Source organism: Penicillium waksmanii (genome assembly GCF_028829765.1).
Source record: "Penicillium waksmanii strain IBT 27052 chromosome Unknown utg000005l:1.0-5232799.0:1.0-5237142.0, whole genome shotgun sequence".
In the NCBI taxonomy this organism is placed as follows: Eukaryota; Fungi; Ascomycota; class Eurotiomycetes; order Eurotiales; family Aspergillaceae; genus Penicillium; species Penicillium waksmanii.
Window position 1 is genome coordinate 4,497,736 of NW_026643252.1, and position 23,614 is coordinate 4,521,349.

The window sequence follows — 23,614 nt, forward strand, 5'->3', positions numbered from 1 at the left end:
CAAATCAGCTGTTATGAGTATCTCCAACTGCATGATAGGGCATGGCAATACCCCCGGACTGCCATCATATCATGGAGACTTGCATACTTGCTGGGTCAATATCTTCGACGAATTGATCAAATCACCCGGATCATACACTGTACTTCAACATTGGGCTTTTCTCGATAGTCAAAATATCTGGTATGAGTTTATTAATTGCTCTGGATCACGTTCGAGTGGGGGAGATGGTATGACTGGCATGGCTGCATTTGACGGGGTAATGAGCCTGCTAAGTCATTATGGGATTGTCGAAATCGGCTCTGACCAAGGCAATGAGGAAGTTGGCTCCCAAGGCTAAGTCATTGTGAGCTATATACTTGGTAAATGATAGTTTATTGATTGATTAATCGAGACTGAAAGCACATGGCTAGACTATCCTCAGTCTTATGAATGGACATGTTGAGGATTATATACCTCAGGCATCCAAGATCACATTGTCGCTGCTTCACACACTCTCTCTCTCCCCCCCCCACACCTGAGATCTCTATACATTCGCAAATAATCGCCACTTTCATAGTCCTAAGCTCATGTCAATAGTATCTCTTCTCAAACCAGACTCGTAATTGACTCGACCCCTTTTTATCTGGTGCGGGTCTAACCATCCTGACGGAACGGCCCAGAAGTGGGTACCAAGAGTCTATTCGTAGACATTGACAGCTCAGGTACTCCATAGTGCGCCGCGGGCTAACAGCTTGGCCAGTCAAGCAGCTGCCCGCTCCAGCCGTGCTCAGATGTGCTCAGTGACCGCCAAGAGCACTAACTGCAGCCGCAGGTGAATACCGAGAGCTGTCAATTCTTCTTCCCCCTCACCCAGCATTCCTCAAGGGTCTCATCACTGCAGCGCCTTCCTTCTCATATCCTTGTCTCTTTCTTGCTGACGCGCTGCTTTCGCGTGACCAGTAATAATGGCGGACATGAACGAAACCATTGTGCCTGTAGGTTGCTATGTACCCACGGGGTTCGACTCTTGTTCTAACCCGATGGCCCACAGGACCCGAACTTGTACGAGGCGACCGGCTCGTACGAAATCGATGACTGGCAGTCGTAGGTTGCACACCACATGCTGGCGATATATCGTTTTTAATGTGATAAACGCAGTGAGACTACCTCTATCGGCTCGTCCTTGTACCGGGGGCTAGAGGAAAATGGTCGAAAGTCAGTACCGTGCAGTACGGAGCATACACATAGGTGCAACCCCGCTAACGGGGAGCAGATATCAAACGCTAAAAGCGACCGATTCCTTGTAGGCAAACACACTTGACATCGCGGTTGAATTAGTACTGACATAAATAGTACGCCTTCGGATGAAAAGCAATTTGAGTCTTATGAAGCCGGGTATGTTTGAATCTTTGTCGAAGTAAATATCACCATACTCATGGCTTCTAATAGCCATATCACGGCCCTTGTCATGGAGGCCGACCGTGAAAATCCGCTCTTTCGGGCTCCCATAAAGAACCCAAAGGTATGTTTGATGCCAAATCCGTGAGAGCCGAAAGGTTTTTTAACATTCTTCAGCACATTCTGGATATTGGAACTGGTCGAGGCTCTTGGGCAATGTAAGAGGCCCTCCTGCCCTCCGAGTCCCTCAGCCCACTCTAATTCTTTATCAGCGATGTGGCCGATACATTTCCAAATGGTAAGCTACCAGCCATCGTCCAATACATTGCGCTATGGCATAACTGACTAAAACAGCGACCGTCCGCGGTGTGGACCTTTTCCCACCTCCCATCGAGTGGCTGCCTCCGAACTGTATTCTAGAGGTCGACGACGTGTTGCAGGCCTGGACCTGGCAGAAACCCTTTGATCTAGTTCATCTCCGAATTCTCGAAGGATCGTTCACCCCCGAGGAGCAGAAGAGGCTCTACGCGGAGATCTATAAGTTTGTTGCACGCTTTCTATCTGGTCATTTTTCCAGTGCTGACTATCGCACAGGAATATCCGCCCTGGAGGATGGATCGAGCAACTTGAACTAACTCCCTATTTTGTCACTGACGACGGTAGTCTTCCTCCTGACAACATCCTCGCCAATTGGGGACAAACGCTTATAAATGCTGGTAACAAGTCTGGCCGACCATTCAATCTTTTCGACACATGCCAAGACCACATCAAGGAAGCCGGATTTGTCGATAGGCAGATCTACCTCGCTAAATGGCCTTTGGGTCCTTGGCCTCGAGATAAACGGCTCAAGGAGGCAGGCATTGTCAACCATGAGCACTGGTCGGTTGGAATGGAAGGCTATGGAATGTTTCTATTCACGAAGTTTGGGGACCCAGTCCCGTGGTCGAAGGAGGAGGTGCAGGTCTACACTGCCAAGTTGAGAAATGAGCTTAAAAATCCTCGTTTCCATATCTATCACGAAGCGTATGTGATTCATATACCTTTTCTGGCTCGCATCCACTTACTAACTGTTTCAAAGTAAACGAGTATGGGCTCGCAAGCCCTTCCCCGAAGAAGAGGCTGCAGCCGCGGCAGCGGCCAAGAAGTAGCCGAAGAGCCCGTAATTGAAGCGGGAGAATTTCGATTACGATCAATATCCTGGTATTGTGCAAAGGGAAAAATGGGCCAGGTTTTTGAAGCTGAGGAAGTGTTTATATGCATTCTTGATATCTACATCGCTCTATATCTAGCCCGTGGACTCCGTATCGCAACTTGGGCTTATTATGCAATCAAGGGTACAATTTTCTAGTTTTAGTCAACCGGAATTATCGAAGTATCTTATATGAACGTAGCATGGTCCGAAATATCTTGGACCGAGACAGAGCCAATCACTGGTCGTCATGCAATCCGGAAAGGAGGCTGAGACGCAAGCACAGCCGAACTCTCTCGTAACTTCAATACCTCCAGACCCTCATTTTAACTATCATTGTAACAAGGTACACCGCTACAGTAGCAAAAATGACGTTACTGCTCTCTTTGCGCCGCTAATCTCGGGGGGGTTATCAGATTATCCCATGCAGCAGTTTGAGTACCCTGGGGGTCACGGCCAGAATTGAGGATGACCCATTTCAAGATCTCGACTTGGCTTGCTTGGATAGTTTGATGAAAGACATATGACCTTATGGACAGACGGTACAGAATGGGCCGCTGCATGGCAAAAATACAGCATTTCCAAGGTTGTGCCGCCTGCGCGTAGACATAACGTATTCGACATCTGCATATATTATGGTTACCTCGCGTACGACTCAGACATGTCTTGGCGAAGCTGGAAATTTACTAGTATCCTCGGATGCGGCTCCAAGACCGGGGATTATTTTAGCCAGCGTAAAATCCGAGGATTTTCCGAAAGACCACAAATACCTCTCAGACCAGGGGCCTCAGGCATGGACTTAGTCGGTTTACACCGCTATATCTAGTTCTTTGATAGCCTCAGCGCGTCTTCCATCCTGCAAATAATTTACCATTATCTCTCTCGTTCTCAGTTAGAAACACTACAATCGCCTCTCGTTTGCCCGGTGATGTCCGGGGCAAATCCTTTGTGTATGTACTTCGCCCGAAGCCCCGCAGCCGTTCAGGAACGCTCGTGCTAGCGCTGCACTTTGGGCGAACTATTGATTTGCGGCTTAAAGCCCAGGGTCTGGGAACCTGTATAATTTGACTGATTTAGCCGTAACCCCTAAGCGAAGATCGATCTGCTTATGCGAGTGGACGGAACTCGCGGGGTGGCCATCCTTAGCTGTTCTTGGCCAAGAGTGATAGCGCCGCTGACGATCTGCTGGAGGTAATTTTGGCCGACAGGTGGATCCTTAATCTTAAAGTCTCAGCCTCCCTCCGCGAACACCATACGATGGGTAGCTACGAGAGATAGTATAGACATTTTATAAATTGCCGTGCTGCTCTTCTGGGCTTGGAGGAAGTTTTTTTTGGTTGTGTGCTACTGTCGTTCTTTATTCCAGTTGTTACTGGGTCCACTCTTTCTATACCAACTTTACTCCGTACACTCATTTTTTTCGGACTTCATCTGTCTTCTAATCTTTAAATCTGCTTCGGCTCACTTAATCACATAATAATCATGCAGTGTCAGTATAACGCTAACATTCGATTCTCATATGTACTAACTATTCCTCAGTCAAACAATTGATGTGGCAGGCTTTCCTGCCTCTGCTGCTTGCTAGCTCGGCAACGGCCGAGAAAGATGTTACTTGCACTACCAATGAGGTCAATCTGGTTCAAAATCCCTCTTTTGAATCAGGTAGCCTTTCCGGGTGGGAATTGGTTGGGGATAACATGCATTTGGCCACTGGGCACAAGGCTGCTCATGGTGATTGCCATCTGTAAGACTCTCTCCCGCGGACGTATGAACATTTCTAATCGCGAAAAACCATAGTGAGCGGTCATCAAAGTCCAATGCACCCCTTTCTGGAGTTTATCAAGAAGTTTCCGGGTTGGTAAAGGGATCTACCTACACTGTCTCGGCTCAATGGCGAATCCAGAAACCGGTTGCTGATGGAAAGGCCGCTTGTGACCTTGCCTTCTATATGGTTGGTGGCAGATCGACATCCTACATCGGAGGCTACGAAAACTTGCGGGCAACACCTGAGAACACTGCTTGGAAAACCGTCTCGGCGGAGTTTACCGCTAAGAGTACAAGTGGAACCCTATATATTTACTTGTTTTGCCCGGTGGTGAGGCGTCACCAGGCAAAGGCGGATTTGGATAATATCAAACTACTGAGTGGAGAAACAACAACCACATGCGTCACTGCGGCCACTTCACCAACATCTACACCTGCGGTTTCTGTCCCAACTCTGCCCTCAATTGACTCATCCTCAGGCAATCCAGTTATCCCGTCTCAGATTGCTTCCGTTCAGCCATCTTCTGCACCAATCACTGACTCTGGATCTATCACTTCCTCTCATCCCGCCAGCTCCATCTCTCACTCGAGCATCCCAACTTCGTCTTCCCTCATCCGAGTAACCATCTCCTCGCGCCCACATCCTTCTTCGCGCCCTACGCCTCGCCCAATTGCATCAAGCTCCGTCCCTATTGTTTCGCCGTCGGTTTCTATTCCACTTGAGACTGCCCCTACAACTGACACACCGACTGGTCCATCCGATATCCCAACCTCCCTTCCTAGCAGCGTGCCTGCGACGGGCTCAGGTAATGGCTCAGGTAACGGAGGTTCTGGCAACGGAGGCTCAGGCAACGGAGGCTCAGGCAACGGAGGCTCAGGCAACGGAGGCTCAGGCAACGGAGGCTCAGGCAACGGAGGCTCAGGCAACGGAGGCTCAGGCAACGGAGGCTCAGGCAACGGAGGCTCAGGCAACGGAGGCTCTGGCAACGGAGGCTCAGGCAACGGAGGTTCTGGCTCTGTCAGAGTGACTACTTCAGCACCCACAGCTCCCCAGCTGACAACTTCCACTGTTTTCACCACTCGCACTTCTACAATCACCGCTTGCGCTGCCACTGTTACCAACTGCCCTGCTCGAAGCACCTATGTGACCACTGAAACTATCATTGTCTCGACTACCATCTGCCCCGTTGAAGCCAGTACTACCACAAACCCCGGCGGGGCTATCATCACCGGATCCCCTGCTGCCCCCGGAAATGCTGGTGGCCATCACTACACCACTGAGACTATTTTGTCCACTCGTACCATCACCGTGACCGCTTGCCCATCCACCGTCACAAACTGCCCTGCCCGTGATAAGACTACCTCCGTCGCTACCGAGACTGTCGTTGCTGGGACCACCGTGTACGAAGTTACCCCCACTGCTACCGGAGTGAGTGCAGGTCAAAAGCCTGCTCCAGGCCAAGACAGCAATGGAAATGCCCCCGGGCCCAAGGTGACCGAAATTGCAACTGCGAACCCTAATATTCCCCCCGTGTATGTCACCAGTACTAGAGTTGTGACTGTCCTTGCATGCCCTGTCAAGAAAGATACCCTAGCTTAGATTTGAGATTAACTCCTGTTTCCTTTGGAGATTTTTCAATATTTACTACACTTTTCCTCATGATCTTATGAATCTTGCCTTCCGTCGTGTAGTTAGAAGCCTGCAGCTTAATCCTTGAAATAGACTGTCGAATAAAGTAATGGCTTCTAAAAATTTTGCTATTTTCAATATTTTGATTGCAGTTTCTTCTATACTTGAGGCTATGGTGCTAATCCCTCAGCGAACATGATTTCTTTGGCATACTTAGGTGGTATTAAGTTGTACTAGTAGTTGTTTTTAGAATTCTAATGGAAATTTCTCAGGAACAAGCACGGACATGCCGGAAGTCCGGGACGGCCTGTGGGTTACCCCAGTGAATTTGACGAGACCATCGCCTTTTCCCTAGAACATAGTGCAATTTAGGTCGCGGAGTTTTCATTATTAAATTACGACTATGTAGCCGATTATTCTCCGACAATTATTGGCATAGACGATATTTCTTCGGCGAGTCAGGAGAGATGTAAACTGGAAGGTTTTAATCCGATTGGACGGGTGTGGAATGCGTTCAAGTTGCTACTGCACTATTCCACACATCTGGCCGCAGGGAAAATCTTAAACAAACACCACCTGCATTGGCACTTTATAGTAATTTTCGTGCTTTATTCAGCATAAAATAATTGGCATCCATGCTAGTGGATGAGAGCAGCATTTCCGCAAAAATTCTGTTCATGATCGTAGTAGGTCCAAACATTAGTAGACTGTGGCTTTTATCGAATATACTGCCTATAATAAATAATATATATCATAGTCTGATCAGAGCATAATTTATTCAAAATAAATACCATAAAATAATCAGGCCTGGAGGGCTTATTAATATCCAGGAAGGATGATCTACACAATATTTATTATCTCTATACCGTAGCTTTCAAATTAGGGTATATAACCAGACGACGAAGAACCATGGTAAGAATCAATGACATGATTCCAAGAATGATAGTTTAGACTTCTATTACACTATATCAGCCATATCACTCATGAATTGCCTCTATGGTCTAGTTGGCTATGACGTGGGTCTCATATCTCATCTTATGACGATTCTGGTAACAGAATTGCAATCCCGAGGTCTCCAGTTCGATCCTGGATGGGGGCATTCTCTTTTTGCTTATCCTTTTGCTTCAGTAATTGAAGCTGCCATAAAGCCACGATGTACCGCTTGCCTGATGGGCGGTGCTGCCACCCGGCTTACTTGATTAATTGAACACGGCATCTATGCTAAGATCTTCATGAAAGATAATTTCTTTCCTTTTCTTCAATTTCTTTTTCTTCATATTCTGAATTTTCCCCTAAGTAAGAAAAGCCGTGCTGATTGAAACTTTTCCGACCATGGAAATGGCTTACTGGAAGTTAAGGGTAAACTAAGGTTTGGTTGTTTGCTCTTCCAAGGTTGGCCGTGGTTGTTGGGAAGAGGGTCTGCAATGGTTGCCTTGCTTCCACTTTGCCCTCAAAATCTGCCTTCCAATCATGATGGCAAAGGCTTGAAGACAGTCCATCAACAAGCTCGCGTAGCTCAGTTGGTAGAGCGCGGCACTAGTAATGCCGAGGTCTTCAGTTCAAATCTGGACGTGAGCATTGTCTTTTTGCATCCTCATGTTTCAAATATCTTACTAGTATCTTGATTTTTGCTGCTTGGCGTATCTTATATCAAAGTATAATCCAAGGTGTTGCTGCATAAATATTGGAATTCTAGCTAGCGGTTATTCACTATCCGATTAAGAATACCTTCAGAATATCAAAATTCCTGTTTTTATCCGTACAGCTTTCCAACAATTAGTACATGACTTTCCCATTACCCTCTTGCCCTAAATGAATAATTTGCTGTCAGTCCAGCGGCCGCTCAACATTAAATCATGCTGTTCTGGTAAGTTCCTCCAGTACTACATCGTAATCCCTCGCCCTTGAGAAATTGCGCTGTGTTCTGATTCGCTGTCATGTCCATTTCCACTTTGTCACGGTTCGGTGGTAGGCGGCTTTCCGTCAGCTTAATTCTCTCGCTCCTTGCCTTCTGTGTTGTGGCACAACTCTAACCGAGACTAGCAATATTGGGAAGCTCCTCAAAGAGGTGGTATCCCTAGAAGATCTTCATCTCGTTTCGGCATCTGATGGAAAAGGTGAATGGCCCAGCAAAGAGGACATCATTACGGGATTGAGTGCCATCAAATCCACCCTACGCAAATTCGACTTTAAAGTTTCTTACTCTACATCAGAGTCTACCTTTTTCTTCGCTTCGAGTTCTTGACAAAGCATCGAGAAGAATTCCCCATGCCCTGACGTCTCCGCGTTATCTTCTTCCCTTGCGATTGGGGGTTTATTCCGGGACATCTAGACGAACAAACCTACAGATATCTCAGACAGCTACGGAGACTGAGCGAAGCGATGAAAGTTGATATCGAGTTCCGAAAGCGGGACGGGAGGTACTTTGCATATTCAACTGCCCGGTATCGAGACAGGGAGTAACTTGCCATCATTCAAAAAATGAATTTTTATTCCATCGTGGACAGTGTACATATTAGTATTGGGGGCAACGGATCATCCAACATAGTCTCCCACATTCTCCAATACCTAAGGCACTCCATAGTCTATGACTTCCTAACTAGCCGTGAACGAACTGTAGCGTCTTTACCGAAATGGATTCTTACTATTGTACAAACATAAGACTTGCTCCTGTCTATGAGAAGCCTAACATAATGAGATTCGTCTAAGTCATTTCTAGATATCACATAACACCCATACAAAGTGATACTCCTATGAAATGGTCGTCGGTGGCGCAGGATCCACAGGAACAGCGTTGCTTACAGGCGGCACAGCAGCAAGCGACTGCATCCCCAACTCCGCAGGGAAGAAAGGATGAAGCGGGTAAATGGGGCCCTGGGATTTCTCTCCGTCAAAGAGCAGCATATTCTGAAGGGGCTGTTCTCTCGCCGACAGAACATTGATCACATCCTGCGCGAGCGAACCGCCCAAGAACGCAGCCACGGGACTCAACTCGCAGCCCAGATTCTGAAGGAATGCGCGGAGGAAGGTCGAGTCTAGCGTATTCAAATCTAATTTGAGTTCCTGGTGGACTTCTCGAGAGAGCTTTGTGAATAACTCTAAGTCTGCGTGCTGGAACGTTGGGCGACGGCCGCCGGAGAGCTTCTCGAATTCCCACAGAGCGCGAAGACAGCTGAGCAGAGGGGTGACTTGCTTGCGGCGGCGAGGTAGGCGGGTAAAATCATCCGGTAGAGGAGAGGTATTGGCAAGGAGGAGTGGGGAGTAAGTCTCGCGCTTGGTGACGAGTTCGATCGTCTTGTCACCTTCTTTCTTGGTGGTGACCTTGACAATACTCCGAGTCGGCGTTTCATGCTGTTGCGAAGGAACATTCGATTTGGCGCGCTCGATAACGAAATCGTGGGAGATCAAGTCGGCAAACACGTAGCCGTAGAACCCATGTAGACCTGCTGCGTAGAAAGGGCGATTGGCCAGACGGCAGGCGGCGTTGATAGTGTTGTTGGTTGCAAAGTCCAGCTCTGTCGCAATTGTCACATCAAACTGGGCAAAGAAATCGGGTTGTTTTGTTCGAACGTCATCGGTATCGATGTGCAGCTTGACGCGGGGATTCATGCGGTGGATTTGAGGACCAGCGATCTCGGCTCGCTGGAATTGTAGTTAGTATAGGGTAACGAGCGGACTGATGTATTTAATAAAAGAGCCGCACTTTTTTCCCCTCAGCTAAAATGCTCGGATCCTTATGCGCTTCCTCCAGGAAGAACTGTGCATCCAGGTCTGCTTCCGTGACAGGTTCATGGTCGAGAATCGTCAGAGAGCCGATGCCAGCAAGGACGAGGTTCTTGGCCACTTCGTTGGCTAGGGCTTTCACAGTAATCAGGAGAATATTTGCCGATCGGATCCTTTATTTATCGTATTAGTCTCACACCCGGTTGTCACTGTATCGAAAAGGGAGGGTTACTTTTCCTGTGCCTGGACACCCCACAGGCGAATCTGTCGATCATAGAGCGCGATCTCGTCTAGAAGAGTCAGTGGATGGATTGTAAAAACAAGACTATTGGCACATACCAGCGCTTATCTGCTGACCGTTCTCCGTTTCAGCCATCGTGAGTTGGTAAATGAGCGAGTGAAGGGGGTGAAAGGTGAATTGAAGAGAAAGGAAAGAAGCTCAAGCTCTCCCCACGATGATATAATGTCATCACGTGCACCCCCGATAACCAAACAGCAGGCAAGCACCGCATCTTCTCAACTGCCACCACCTTTTGAATTTCTCTGCTGGCCCGTATGGGCTGCTGCCTTCTGTCTGATTCCATGCCTTCTTGAAATCCGAGTGAAGTACACCTGAGATTAGCCTCCAGGTCTTATCCCCCCCCCCCCCCTCGTCCGCGCGGTCCCCCACCCAGTCAACCTCCAGGATGGTATGTTTCCACCGATATTCGGCCCAACGCTCCATATGCCCCGAGCAGCCAGTGGCTCATCGTTGAATAGTCAGGGAATTACGACTACCCACCTGCCTCTTCCCGCCGCTCATCTCGCCCCGGTGGCCCCGAACCGCCTATCCCCGAATCCCTCCCTCAACGTGTCCAACGAATTATCGACGCCCTCAGCGAGCGTAACGACGAACCAGAACTAGACTCGGAGCAGAACAACTCGCATGGTGTCTTCCGAACTAGTCTGCATCAGATTCTTGATGATTTGGCACCCGATCTTAGTGCCCAGAGCATACATGAGGGTTTAGAGACCCCGCGCGAAAGTCATTCCACTCCACCACCCCGGCCTTCACGAGATAGCCTGCTCTACCTCCGAAATTTGATCCACTCAGAGAGTAATCACTCAAATCCTGGCGATACCGATCGTGCATTGCAAACACTGAACCAGGAGATTGAAGACCATCGGCTCGATACAGTCCGCCAACTCACCCACGCCGAACAATCCCGGGCCACAGTCCAGCAACAGCTTCAGCAGATAACATCAGACGTGACGAGCCCTTCTCGCAGACATACACCCGGTAGGGGAATTTTGGATCGACTCCGTCCCGAGCGGCCACCGTCAACTTTGAGTCCCGCTTCGTTAACCCAGGAGCCCCGCTCAACAAACAGACTGATAAGACGCCGCTCGTTCAGATCTGATTTCCGAGGGATTGATCCGAGCAATCTCACAGCACCAGTTCCTACACCGTCCCTCATGCCGCAGCCTGCGCAGACACATCGTGATGGCCGTGATGGCCGGGCGAGGTTGAAGCGACGAAAGTTGGACACCGACGACAACCGTGAGGGAATCCGGGGCTTTAACTACGGACAGTATGGCCAAGTAGTTCCCGGGCCACTGAAGATGGAACTTGCCAGCTGTGATGGTGGCATTTATGACCCGGACGGCGACTGCTCGTTCCCGGAGAATATTCTCCGGAATGACAATTCGGTCTACTGTACCAAGTCCGATCGCTGCAACCTGGTTCTACGACATCAAGGCGAGGCGCCCTTCTGCCTGAAGAAGCTTGTCATTAAAGCTCCTCGGAATGGATATGATTCTCCGTATGTTTTTCGCAGAGCACGGGTACCCGCCCTATGACCAAATCACCGCTGACACCATCTAGTATCCAAGAAGGCATGGTTTTCGTCTCGATGACATCGGACGAACAACTCGCCCGCACAGCCCAATACCAAATTCAATATTCAAGCGTCCACCGGCGCCAACACCGCCGCCGAATGCGTGTCTTGCCCTCACAAGAGTACCTCAATTCCTACCGCGCACCCTTGCAATCTCTAGAACGCACCGTCCTAACAGGGCCAAATGCCCTCCCCACCACAAACTACGAAACACCAGAACCTCGCACCACAACCCCACAATCCGAGTTTCGCATAACAACAGATTACCACGAGAACTCCGAAGACAGCGTCTTCCACGACCAAGAAGACTCCAACGAGGACATCGCCGAACTACAGCGACTGGAAAACGAAGAAGACCCCCTCTGCTCCGACAGCGACGAGAGCGTCAGTGAAGATGACGACGAAGAAGAGGAAGAAGAGAGAACCGGCCTGACCGATAGCAACCGCCGCCTCCGCGAACTATCGCGCCGCGCCGGCTTTATGCGACGAGGCTGGTCCGGGTCCGAACCGCGACGCCAAGGCCAACCTAGCCTCATCGACCCGATCCCGCCCCCGCCTGTTGGATCTGGGTCTGGGTCTGGGTCTGGGCCTGGTCCTAGCGGGGCAGGCGGGGCCGAAGTAATGAAGCCTCATGCACGATTCTTTATTGAGAGGGAGAAGAGTATGGTTAGCATCAAATTTGATCCTCCGCCGTATGTTATTCCTCCTCTCTCAGTGCAGAGCAGTGAAAAGCGGAGCAGAGCATTTGACTAACCTGTTCTGTATCGATATCGATATGTAGGTCCGGCCGCTTCATCCTAATCAAACTCTGGAGTCCACGCAACGCCGACAACATTGATATCCAAAGTATCATAGCGCACGGGTACGCTGGACCACGATTCTTTCCCAGCGGCGGGTTCCGCTAGGTTAGGCCTAAGGCTGGGCAAGGGCTAGGGCCAGGTTTTAGTTCCAAGAACTTGAACTTGAACTACTTTGCTCTCTACTATTTTCTCCTCTGCTCTCTGCTTTTTTTGCTTGCTATTTGCTACGGTAAACGAACGGCCTAGTACCTTGCTCACCTCAGCCCAGCGAGGTAATTGGCCCTAGTTTATGACGGAATGTTACGACAGGAATGAAATCATGATCTGGGAAGGGAATTGAATTGAATTGAGTTTTAAGGTTAATTCGGGAGTGCTGTTCTGTTCCTAATTTCTTTTTTTTCTTTGGTTTAGTTCCAAGGTTGGCGTTTACTTTCAAGTTTTTTTTGCCCTTGCCTAGAGATAGGTAGGGTAAAGAGGTCGGGGCAGTTTCGGCTGGGCGTTTGAGTTGATTACTAATAAAGTAGGTACCTAGGGTACTAGGTAACTCTTGATATACCCTCAATGTTGATGATTGGATTGGTTGAAGACACTACTTACCTTGAAAGGCACAACTAGTAGTGTAGGTAGTAACTATCGGGAGTAGATACTAGTACTAGTATACTAGTAAGCCGCATAGTATTTGGACTCGTTCCAAGATTCGTAGTAAATTCAAGTTCCCTTCGCCCAAGTGCTCTTTGTACTACTATCATGTCTATCGTGGTGTTACTCTAGTGGATTCGAGAAATATGAAGATCTTCAAGTTTAGATGTATATATGTTCACAAATTATTCAACAGCCCCAACGCCTCAGAAACGATGCAGTAATAGTAGTAGTAGAATGGTAAGACAATCAATCAATCAACCCTCTCACGCCCACACACCCCCATCCACTCAAACGAATTGCAGATGGAGAATAATCAAGGAGACGGCGACAGCGACAGATGAGAAAGGGGGTCAAAAAGTCCAAAGGTAATAGAAAAACAAACCCCATTTTAACGTTCCTCCTTATCAACATCAACCTGATCATGTTTTCTCTTCGAAGCCATAGACGAAGTCGGCTCATCCTCCTCATCACTGATAAGACCCTGCAACTCGAAACCCTCCGCGTCCTGGATACGCTGGGCTTCGGAGTTTGATCGTGCGCGGCCGTTCGTAAAGCCCCCGTTCGCGGTGGCGTATTTGCCGCGGCTCTGTGCTTCTGCTTCTTCGGGGTCGATGGCGTCTTCTTCTCTGGGCCAGGTGTGGACAGCGTAGATGTGGAGGAGGACGTTGACGACTGGGTTGGGTTAGTATCATCATATGCATATATGTGATAGAATGGGTATGGGTGTGGGTGTGGGTACGGGGAAACTGGAAGGAAGAGGGCAAACGTACAGAGGAATAGGATGAATGCGATGCTGTATAGAATCAGAATGTAGGAGACGTGAGTAACGCCCGCGTCGCTGAGGAGTTTCATTTGTTCTTCCGTGGCGCCGAGGAAGAGAAATCCGGACGCGTAAAGCAACTGCCGCCAGGTTAGATGAATCATTCGCACGATAGCAGTCGGGGGAAAGGGTACATACGAATGGAGTCAGATATTGGAAGCTATTCGGTTCAGTACCGTTCATGCTCACGGCGCTCTGATCGCGCAAGACAAACGAGATCTCAATAATGCGGGTCAAACCAGCCGCCATGAGTGTATAGCCGAAGATAGAGTGGATCATGGTACTGATCATGAGAGACTGGGGATGCGCCGACATAGCATAACCCGTCATGAGGATGACAATAGCCGGGATGAGATTGCGCTTAGGTCGACCGTACCGATTGCGACTGAGCCACATACCCAACAGACCCGCGCACCACCAAACAATTCCCATAGTAGTGTGCTGAAGATCGTTATGGCCCCACTCTTGGCCCCAGCGATGCTCGGTGAAAGTATTCACGCAACCCCAGGCCGCGATGATGAGCGAGTCGAAGAATTCTTGACTCCGACCTGTGCGGCGCAGCCAGAACTGGCCAACGAGAAGCAGGATCGTCAGACAGATTCCGTATCCAATGAATGCAGATCCCATAATGAAGTGCGCTAGACATTGTCCCATGTGGTCATCTTGACAGAAGCCTAGCGCCGCAATGCCACCGAAGAGCATCTGGGCCCAGGAAATCACGGGCATGATCTTGCCCAGGATTCCGTGGGCTAGGACGAAGATCCAGCGGATGCGGGCCTGGCCGGCTTTCACGAGGTGTAGTTTTAGATAGACGCCTAGCACGACTTGCGCGACTAGGATCAGCATGAGCCAGTTTGCGAAGGAGGCGTGGGCGTTTTTTCCGAATTGGCGGCCATGGTGCGCGTGGCCGAGGAAGTAGGCTAGGACGGCGATTATGGTTCCGACGATTTGGACGGGTACGTGCCAGCGGGAACGAACGATCTAAGACGGCGGAGACGATTGGGTTAGTCGGATGGATCTGGAGGAGGTGGGCAGGCTGATGCAAGCTGAGAGAAAAGAAAAGATAATAACATACACCCAGGACCATGCCCAAGGGGAAGATAATGCCGAAAGCAAAGCCCATAAGAATCATATGAACCCATAGCGTGGAGTCCTAGAGAGGAAAAGGGTTGAGTGATTAGCATGGTTCGTGAGAAGTGTATTGACCTAGGTGGTCTGCCTCTCTGCTTCGTACAGCACAAGGCAGATAGATAGATGGTATGATCATACAATGGGCTCGAGCGAGATGGCCTCGCCATCGGGGACAGCCTCATGGCCGCCGTGGGCCAGGGCAGTCGCCGCGAATAAGGCGACGAGAGACGTCGACCGAAGGAACGACATGATGTGGTGGAGGAGAAGGGGGTGAGTTGGAGGAGAGTCCGACTTGAAGTCGAGGGGGAAAAGCGGAAGGCGTGGGAGGGTCGCCCCAATCCGGAGGACCCGATTACGCGGAGGTCCACACTGTCTAGTACGGAGTATGTTTATACAGTAGATTAGGGGGGTAAAGGGGGCTTACCTTAATTAGAATAGAGTATTCTGTAATATTCTACTATTTTTCCAATATTTACTCCTGATTTCTCCTCTGACTATGGAGTATTTGCATAACAATTCTCCTAATTCTCCTTTGAGCTCCACTTGACGCGGCCAGGCACGGCTGATTCAGCGAGGTATCTGATTGGCCAGCCATGCCATGCACATACAACTGTACAATAGTATACACTCACTCACTCACACACACTCACACTCTCTCTCACCCTGCGCTACACCCCAACATGGACCCGAGAGATACAGACATCGAAATGAAACTAACCACTCCAAATCCAGAGGTGGCCCACAGCCACAAACAATCAGCCAAAATAGTAAGCCAAACCAAGCAGCACAGCACCAGCACTAGCACCAGCAATCACTAACAACCAACAGACCACCCTCCAGAAATCAGTCACAACCCTCCAATCCCAGATCGATTCAATCCAATCCGATCTAAACGAAATTCTCCCCAAGCTACAGTTCGTCTCCCTCTCCAATCCATCAGTCCACCAGCATACCATCTCCCATCCATACACATAGTTACATGCATATATAAGCTGCCAATACTGACACTGAACTTCTACAGCAACGATCCCAACAAAACAGTCAAGCAACACATTCACCTCCTGCACTCTTACAATGAGATCAAGGATGTGGCGCAGGGATTGATGGGACTACTGGCCGAGAGTCGAGGGGAGAGAATTGGGGACGTGAGTAGGAGTTTTGGGATGTTGGAGAAGGATTGACTCATTGCCCGGGTGATTCAATGCATTCCGAGTAATGGTTAATCGTCAAGGTGTCAAGGGTTAATGCGTCAAGAGTCATATTATCTATGTGTGTGGATTGCGAATGTCTTTTTTACTGCAGTTACGGCTATGGTGTTATGGGTTTGACTTTATGGGGGAATGGATGGATGGGTGGGTGGATTTGAGTGCAGATATTTTTATTATTCAATATACTTTACCTCTGCACCAGCGTTCTGATCAAGGTCACGGTCAATGTATGAGGCTCTACATAGACGATAGCCGCAGCGGGTGCATCGTCTGGTGGGGCAGTTATGCGGGCAGAAAATGGGACCGCCTTTAAGGCTGTACCACCACACCCATACATAGTTGATATAGTTACTGCCTACATCACCTCCTTTTCTGCTCCTCCCAAATCGGTACTATACCTTAGCTATGCCTTCATTATGAACAAAGAAAGTCTAAGGATAATTAGGTCATTTCAAGTTTTAAGCAGCTATATCCGTGGGTCGCCATATACTTTTCGCCAAATACCTGAATCAAGAACCATGGTGGCGCTCGACCCATGGATAACTAGGCCGGGGAAAGATGGTCACAAGCCACGACTCTCTGAATTCAGGTCATCTATTTGCTGGGTCTGATTTAATGTCGTCCCAATATGGTGTTGAGCTTTGCGTTGACTTTGAAGCCCCCCGTTCACTTCTCATCCTGGAATGTATCTGGACGACGTCATGATAGAGAAAGATTGGATAGAATCAGCGAGGTCCTATTACTATTCCCTGTTTTATTATTCTGCATGACCGCACACATGTCGTCACACGTACTAGTAAATCCATGGATATCGTGGAGCTATTGCTCAGAATCCTTACTATGTAATTAGTATGAGATCTACTATAAAATAGCTTGATTTATCCACTTCCAACTGATAAACTAGTATACCACGATTAGCTTCTCAAAACTTGAACTACTGAGACTTTCCAATCTACTGATCCAAACTTGAATCTATTATGTCGAACTTCGTACACAAAGTCAAGGACGCCATAACTGACCACGATAAACCCGTGACTCGCAGTCAGGCTCATCCCTCCGACGATCGTACCCACAGCGCAGGAAACCCTTTCACACCCAGCTACAACAATCGCCAGAACGCTCCCAGAATGGACAACCCTGTTAATAGGGACCCTAACTTCAACCGCACGGATGATGGTAGTGGTAGTCTTGCTTCCAATCCCAAGAGCCAGGGTACGTTTTCATAAAGTTCGTTTGTATCACTTCGTTATCATATGCTCAACCTATCCTATGGGATAAGCAGATAATCAGTACACAAACTATCCAACCAGTACTGTAACGGAGAGCCAGCCCAGCTCTTATAATCGCAACACTTCCTCCTCGGTGCCTGAAGATAGCTCCTCCAGTGCTAGCTCTGACGACATAAACGCCGGTCCTCACAGTTCAAAGGTTGCCAATAAATTGGATCCGCGCGTTGATAGTGATTTAGGTATGTTATGTTGATGCTCTACCTTGCACATCATACTGCTCTAGGACTTGTAGTAGCTGTGGATGGATGATTCAATTTGTTTTCCATATGAAGCAGCATATCAGGTTCGAAAGCAAACCAAGTAATCCGGCTAACTCAAGTTACAAATACTCCAGACAACCGTGCTAATCCTAATCAACCCCCCCATCGGCTCCCAGAGAGGCACTGGCACAGGCACCCAGAACCTGAATCCGAGTAACATGCAAGCTCAAAAGCAGCAATCCCAGAATCAGGGCATGAATCCAAGCAACATGCCAGCTCAAAAGCAGCAATTCCAGAATCAGGGCATGAATCCAAGCAACATGCCAGCTCAGCAGCAACAGCAACCTTTCACCCAAGGCCAAGGCCAAGGCCAAGGTCTGGACAACCATACCTCAACCGAAGACAATTTCAACAAATCAACGCAGGAACATCATTCCCAGCAGCGTCAACCTGGCTTCAATAGCAATCCCAACCTTGGCCAGATGGGTGAAAACCAGGAAGAAAATTTCAGCACCTCAACCCAGGAAAATAAGTCCCATAAATCCACTAGCCACGTCGCTCCCTGCACAACCGCGGGAGGCGCTGGTGCTGGTGCTGGTGAGCCGATGGCTCAGAACACTGCCAATACCGCTCAGCCTCTCGACAATTCCGGTTTTGGTGGTAATGCAGCAGCTGGCGGTAGTAGTAATTTGAACATGGGCGCGGGCGCGGGCGCGCCGCAAGATCTACAAGGAAAAGCACAAGCACTAGGACAAGGACAAGGACAAGGACTAGGACACGGACAAGGACAGGGAGAGTATACGACTCCACGTCAGAAATTCAATGCCGACGCCAATCGTCCGGCTCAGCAGGAAAGTATTTCTCGTGATCAGCGCGGTGGATTCTAGTTTAGTTTATTTAGGTGAGTTTAGTTAGGTTATGTTTCAATTGGGTATTGATAGGATTTGGCGTAATTAGTAGTAACTTGTCGACTTTCGCGATTTGCCCTTTGGATACTCAAGTTATTTGATATTGACAAAGTTTCTGTTTTTTTCTTGCAATACTAGTACTGTTATGAACTGGAATGAATTATGGTTTCTGTTTAAAGAATTTCCAATGCCTAGTAGTACCACCAGTATTGATCATGATCCTTTGAAATGATATATGATTTAATTAAAATTAATTCGAGATTTTCGACGCCACCAGCTCCGTGCAGATCTATGAGAGGAAAACCCAGTCATCGTAGAGATGGGATAAATGAGGAGGGGGGGAGGGAGAGGGGGAAATTAAGTACAAAGAGATGGAGATATGTAGAATGAAACAGATGAACAAGAAATGAAAGGGGACTGAAAGTCGAAGTCGAAGTCAGTCAAGTCCGGGTAAAGTAGCCCAAACAGACCAAACCAAAAGAGTCTCGCAGAGCGCAAGAAGGGAATCAAAAGTGAAGCAAAGGGAAGCGAAACGAAAGAGACTCGGAATTGGGAATTCTCAACGAGTTCAATGAGTCTTCCCCAAACTCTGAAGATTAACCAATTCATAATACCTCCCCTTATTCCTCAACAATTCAGAATGCGTCCCACTCTCAACAATACGTCCCTGATCAAAGACATAAATGATATCTGCCTTCTGGATCGTACTGAGTCGATGCGCAACCGCAATCGTCGTCCGACCCTTCGCCGCCGCATCCAGCGCAGCTTGCACGACCTTCTCGGACTCGGAGTCCAGCGCTGAGGTCGCTTCGTCCAGGAGGAGGATTTTCGGGTTTCGGAGGAGAGCACGGGCGATTGCTACGCGTTGCTTTTGGCCTCCTGATAACATTCCGCCTTTGCTTCCGACTATTGTTGCGAAGCCGTCACTGGAGGAGGGTGGGTTAGATATTGCATTGTGCAGCAAGGAGGGGGCAGGGTGGGTAAGGGAAACTCACGGAAGAGACATGATAAAGTCATAAATATTAGCATCCTTGCAAGCCTTGATGAGTAATTCCTCCTCAATATCATCAGCCTCAATACCAAGGAGAATATTATCCTTGATAGAGCCCTGGTACAGCGTCGGTTCCTGAGAAACAAGAGCCAAATGTTCCCGGTAAGAATTAACATTAAGATCGGCGATATTCTTTCCATCGACAAAAATGCCTCCGGAAAGAGCGTCGTAGAATCGTTCCAATAGTGCAATTGTCGTACTCTTTCCACAACCACTCGGTCCAACAAGCGCAATATATTGACCGGGCGAAACGCTCAAATTCAGACCCCGCAGAACAGGTTGTTCCGGACGAGTCGGGTATCGGAAATGAACATCGCGGAATTCAATCGTTCCATCGCATTTCTCCAACGCCTCACCTTCTTCGGACCATGTATCAATAACAGGTCTCCGGTCGAAGAGTTTCCGAAACTCATACGCGGCGTTCTTCGCTTTACCCATATCAGGCGAGAAACTGAATACCGTTCCAGCGGACTGAGCGCCGAAAAGAATTTCGCTGAAACAGACGAAGAACTGGAACGTCGTGTATTCTCCCTTACCCAGTAACGAACCGCCGTACCAGAAGCCCAGCGCGACGCAGAAGAAGACCAGGGCCTGGGACGCGGCGTAGAGTAGGGAAGACTTGAAGATGGAAATTAGACTAGCGCGGCCCTGGGCCTCGAGTTGGCCGTGGTAAATGGACCACACGTCTGACTCGCGCGTTAGCGATGCGACGGTTCGGATGGCGGATGTAGCTTCACAGGCGTAGCTGGCTGAACCCTCGTATGCTGTCTTTGAGCGCTGCTGGAATGCGGCGAGCATGTAGAAACGGTAGAAGCCGCAGGCTAGTAGGACGGGTACGACGGAGATACAGACTAGAGCTAGTTTCCAACCGAAGGAGAGGGAGATGACGATTGCGGCGAGGAGGGTGGTGGAGGTCATGAGGATCGTTCCGAGGGTCGTTCCGCTGATACCGGAGAGGTGTTTGGTTTCGGTTGAGAGGAAGGAAGTCAAGGCACCGGTGGAATTCTCTTCTTTGTCGAAGAAATTGATGTCTTGGCGGAGCATGATGCGGAAGGCCTTTGAGCGGGCTTTGCAGATGAGACGCTCGGAGCAGTATGCGAATGCGACGCCGTGAATGGATAGAGTGATGAATTGCGCGATTCCGACGACGAAGAACATTAGAGACCAAAAGTTTGCTTCCTTGCGTAGCTCGGCGTATTCGCTTGGGCCCTTGGATAGAGCGGTGATGGCTTTGGCGTACAGGAAGGCTTGGGTTGGTTGGCCGCCGCCACCGAGGATGGAGAAGAAAAGGCCGACAACGAGGAATTTCCATTCGGCTTTGTTGAAGGAGGCGATGAATTTGATCAAGGTCCAGAGAGAGTATTTTCCTACGCCCTCGGTGCCGGTTTTGGCGAGGACCATGCTGGATACGGATTTGCGGGTGTCGGCGCGTTGGATGGAGTTTTCGTTGGTAAGGGTTTTCGTCGGTTGGACTTCGTCCCCTAGTCTTGCCGCTGGATGATGCGCTGGCGTAGGACTTGATGCGGGCGATTTCTTGTTTCTCGTATGGTTCGTCGGAGTCTTCGTCTTCGTCTTCCACATCGGCCAGTGCGTCGGCTTCTTTCTCTTCGTTGATGCGTTGCGCCTCGACGAGCTTGAAGTAGGGGCCATCCAGTTCCAGGAGATCGTCGTGAGTTCCCTGCTCGACGATCGATCCATTGACGAAGACAACAATGTTATGCGCGGTTTTGATGGTAGACAAGCGGTGGGCAATGACGATGGTGGTGCGGCCTTCAGCAGCGCGGTCAAGAGCTGCTTGAACTACACCTTCAGACTTGGTATCCAGGGCGGAAGTCGCCTCGTCCAGCAGCAGGATCTTCGGGTCGGAAACAACAGCACGGGCAATGGCAATACGCTGCTTCTGACCACCAGAGAGCAAGAAACCGCGCTGGCCAACATTAGTCTCATAAGCCTCGGGCAGAGCCATGATGAAGTCGTGGGCATTAGCCATCTTGGCAGCATCTTCAATAAGGTTCTGAATCTTTTCCTCGGATTCATTCTCGAAACGAGTTCCAATGAGGCCGTGGCGAATGTTCTCGTAGATAGTCGTGCCAAAGAGAATAGGCTCTTGGCTGACCAGCGAGATCTGCTGACGCAACCAACGCAAGTTCAATTCTTGAATATCATGGCCGTCAAGATAGACATTACCGCCGACGGGGAGGTAGAAGCGCTCCACAAGGCCGACAATGGTACTCTTTCCCGAGCCAGAGGGACCGACCAGCGCAGTGGTCTTACCAGCGGGGATCTTCAGGGAAACATCTTGCATGACAGTCACCTCGGGGCGAGAGGGGTAGATGTGCCTAACGTGGCGGAACTCAATATCACCATCGACGTGATCGAGAGTCAATCCCTCATCGCTTGTGGGATCCACAGGCGAGACACGGTCAATAGTACCGAAGATCTTCGTCGCAGCCGCGACACCATTAGTGAACGCTTGAGCGTTAGGAGCGACATTGCCCAAACTGAAAGAACCAATCAAGATAGCCATCAGAATAGTAAGAACCTGGCCGACATTCACGTCACCGGCAACGAGATAGCGCGATCCCATCCAGAAACCGAGACCGTAGTTGAGGAACATGACACCGAACATAGCGCCGACCATGACGCCAAGCGCCATCTGCAGGCGCGTACCCCAGCGTTCCGCAACACGCAGGTGCACCTCGTATTGCTTGGCCAGTTTGTCCTGGGTACCGAAAGCAGTCGCGTTGCGAATTGAACTGATGACTTCTTCCGCGACGGTACCGCCAGCACCGTAGCTTTCCAGCGAGAGTTTACTAAACTTGATGATGAAACGGGATCCTCCGCCCATAACCAGCACCAAGGCCACGATAGTCGAGGTACAGATACCCGCGAGACGGGCATATTTGATGTAAGCCACGATAAAGGCCGTCACAAAGGTCGCGAGAGCGGTTAGAGTGAGGCCGACCTTTTCAGAGACACCGTCCTGGATAAGGTTGGTATCAGCCGTGATGCGAGTAGTGACCTCACCCGCGCCAAGCTTATCAAAGTAGGCGATATTCTGGCGCAGGATGGCCTCGAGGTAGTGTTCGCGGATTTTCTGGGTGATGTGTTCGCCGGTATAGATGAAGCCGATAGTGCTGATGTAAACGGTGACGAACTCGGCGATACCGAGGTACACAAAATACAGGACGTTCTTGGTAAGCTCGTGGTAGAATTCATCATAAGTGTAATTGCCGATGCCGTTGTTGGCCAGAGTAATCTGCTGGAAAGCCGTAGCCAATGCGCCGAAGAGGATGGTGAAGAGAGGCATGGCGGCACCGGCGACAATGGCGCAGAGACCGCTGACGACTAGGATCAGTAGATCGTTGCGCGATGCATATCGGTACAGACCAAACCAGGAGACCGTCACTGGGGGTGCATGGAGCTGTAGTTTGAGGATTTCTTGCTCGTGTGGTGGGAGGTGGGCGAAGAGTGCATCCTCGTCATCTGCGGGGGCGGCAGAACTGGGTGTACCCTTGGAGCCATTTGAACCGTTTTTGGAGCCATTCTTTGAGGTGGAGGTAGTCGAAGTAGCATCTTCAAGTGGTTGTTTCTCGAGGTTCAAGTTGTCTGGTGCGGCGACCTGACTGGGGACCTTTTCGACGGCGGCCACGCCCTCCTCGGGTTGTTGCATGGCTGCAACTAGTTATTTGCGAGGCCCACTAATTTTTTTTCTTTGATGGAGCTAGTAGCTAGGCCATTCAGGAGCCGAACACGAGATTGGCAGGGGCACGAGATTGGCGCAGGTTGGAGCGGACTCGGAGTTGGAACAGATTGGTGCAAGGTGCAAGGTGCAAGGTGCAAGATGCAAGGGGTCGGGGAATTCAGTGTGCCCAGGTGTTGGATTGATTATAGACGGCGGTAGGTGAAAAGAACTTTGAACTTGAAGGGTGGCGTAAGGGAGAGAGGTGGGTATAAATGGAAGGAGAAGAGAAGGAAGATTGAAAGAATGGAAAAAGAATGGGT

General features: G+C 49.5%; 8 protein-coding genes across 8 annotated transcripts; 5 read left to right on the forward strand and 3 right to left on the reverse strand.

Annotated features, from left to right (window-relative positions):
• Positions 1–944: 944 nt before the first annotated feature.
• N7481_006568 (class I SAM-dependent methyltransferase) lies at positions 945–2,525 on the forward strand (the record flags this gene model as incomplete). The annotated part of the gene is made up of 11 exons (XM_057265787.1): positions 945–974; positions 1,031–1,083; positions 1,138–1,194; positions 1,253–1,282; positions 1,333–1,374; positions 1,429–1,501; positions 1,555–1,595; positions 1,650–1,675; positions 1,732–1,918; positions 1,972–2,400; positions 2,456–2,525. The coding sequence occupies 11 exons, from the start codon at positions 945–947 to the stop codon at positions 2,523–2,525; spliced, it is 1,038 nt and encodes a 345-aa protein (XP_057123507.1).
• A 1,523-nt stretch (positions 2,526–4,048) lies between these two features.
• On the forward strand, positions 4,049–5,930 carry N7481_006569 (carbohydrate binding domain-containing protein; the record flags this gene model as incomplete). The annotated part of the gene is made up of 3 exons (XM_057265788.1): positions 4,049–4,055; positions 4,106–4,310; positions 4,364–5,930. The coding sequence occupies 3 exons, from the start codon at positions 4,049–4,051 to the stop codon at positions 5,928–5,930; spliced, it is 1,779 nt and encodes a 592-aa protein (XP_057123508.1).
• A 2,781-nt stretch (positions 5,931–8,711) lies between these two features.
• On the reverse strand, positions 8,712–10,059 carry N7481_006570 (E1 ubiquitin-activating protein AOS1; the record flags this gene model as incomplete). Its single annotated transcript, XM_057265789.1, has 4 exons — positions 8,712–9,602; positions 9,664–9,856; positions 9,916–9,973; positions 10,023–10,059. The coding sequence occupies 4 exons, from the start codon at positions 10,057–10,059 to the stop codon at positions 8,712–8,714; spliced, it is 1,179 nt and encodes a 392-aa protein (XP_057123509.1).
• A 310-nt stretch (positions 10,060–10,369) lies between these two features.
• Positions 10,370–12,465, forward strand: N7481_006571 (uncharacterized protein; the record flags this gene model as incomplete). The annotated part of the gene is made up of 4 exons (XM_057265790.1): positions 10,370–10,372; positions 10,443–11,485; positions 11,548–12,252; positions 12,342–12,465. The coding sequence occupies 4 exons, from the start codon at positions 10,370–10,372 to the stop codon at positions 12,463–12,465; spliced, it is 1,875 nt and encodes a 624-aa protein (XP_057123510.1).
• A 925-nt stretch (positions 12,466–13,390) lies between these two features.
• N7481_006572 (Ytp1 family protein) lies at positions 13,391–15,202 on the reverse strand (the record flags this gene model as incomplete). Its single annotated transcript, XM_057265791.1, has 5 exons — positions 13,391–13,674; positions 13,773–13,902; positions 13,961–14,803; positions 14,898–14,975; positions 15,092–15,202. The coding sequence occupies 5 exons, from the start codon at positions 15,200–15,202 to the stop codon at positions 13,391–13,393; spliced, it is 1,446 nt and encodes a 481-aa protein (XP_057123511.1).
• Positions 15,203–15,633: 431 nt separating this feature from the next.
• N7481_006573 (SWI5/SAE3 family protein) lies at positions 15,634–16,134 on the forward strand (the record flags this gene model as incomplete). Its single annotated transcript, XM_057265792.1, has 3 exons — positions 15,634–15,720; positions 15,794–15,867; positions 15,975–16,134. 3 exons carry the CDS (start codon positions 15,634–15,636, stop codon positions 16,132–16,134), a joined length of 321 nt encoding a protein of 106 aa, XP_057123512.1.
• A 1,004-nt stretch (positions 16,135–17,138) lies between these two features.
• N7481_006574 (uncharacterized protein) lies at positions 17,139–18,537 on the forward strand (the record flags this gene model as incomplete). The annotated part of the gene is made up of 3 exons (XM_057265793.1): positions 17,139–17,373; positions 17,444–17,629; positions 17,831–18,537. 3 exons carry the CDS (start codon positions 17,139–17,141, stop codon positions 18,535–18,537), a joined length of 1,128 nt encoding a protein of 375 aa, XP_057123513.1.
• Positions 18,538–19,126: 589 nt separating this feature from the next.
• On the reverse strand, positions 19,127–23,282 carry mdr1 (ABC multidrug transporter Mdr1; the record flags this gene model as incomplete). Its single annotated transcript, XM_057265794.1, has 3 exons — positions 19,127–19,484; positions 19,554–20,925; positions 21,008–23,282. The coding sequence occupies 3 exons, from the start codon at positions 23,280–23,282 to the stop codon at positions 19,127–19,129; spliced, it is 4,005 nt and encodes a 1,334-aa protein (XP_057123514.1).
• Positions 23,283–23,614: the final 332 nt, after the last annotated feature.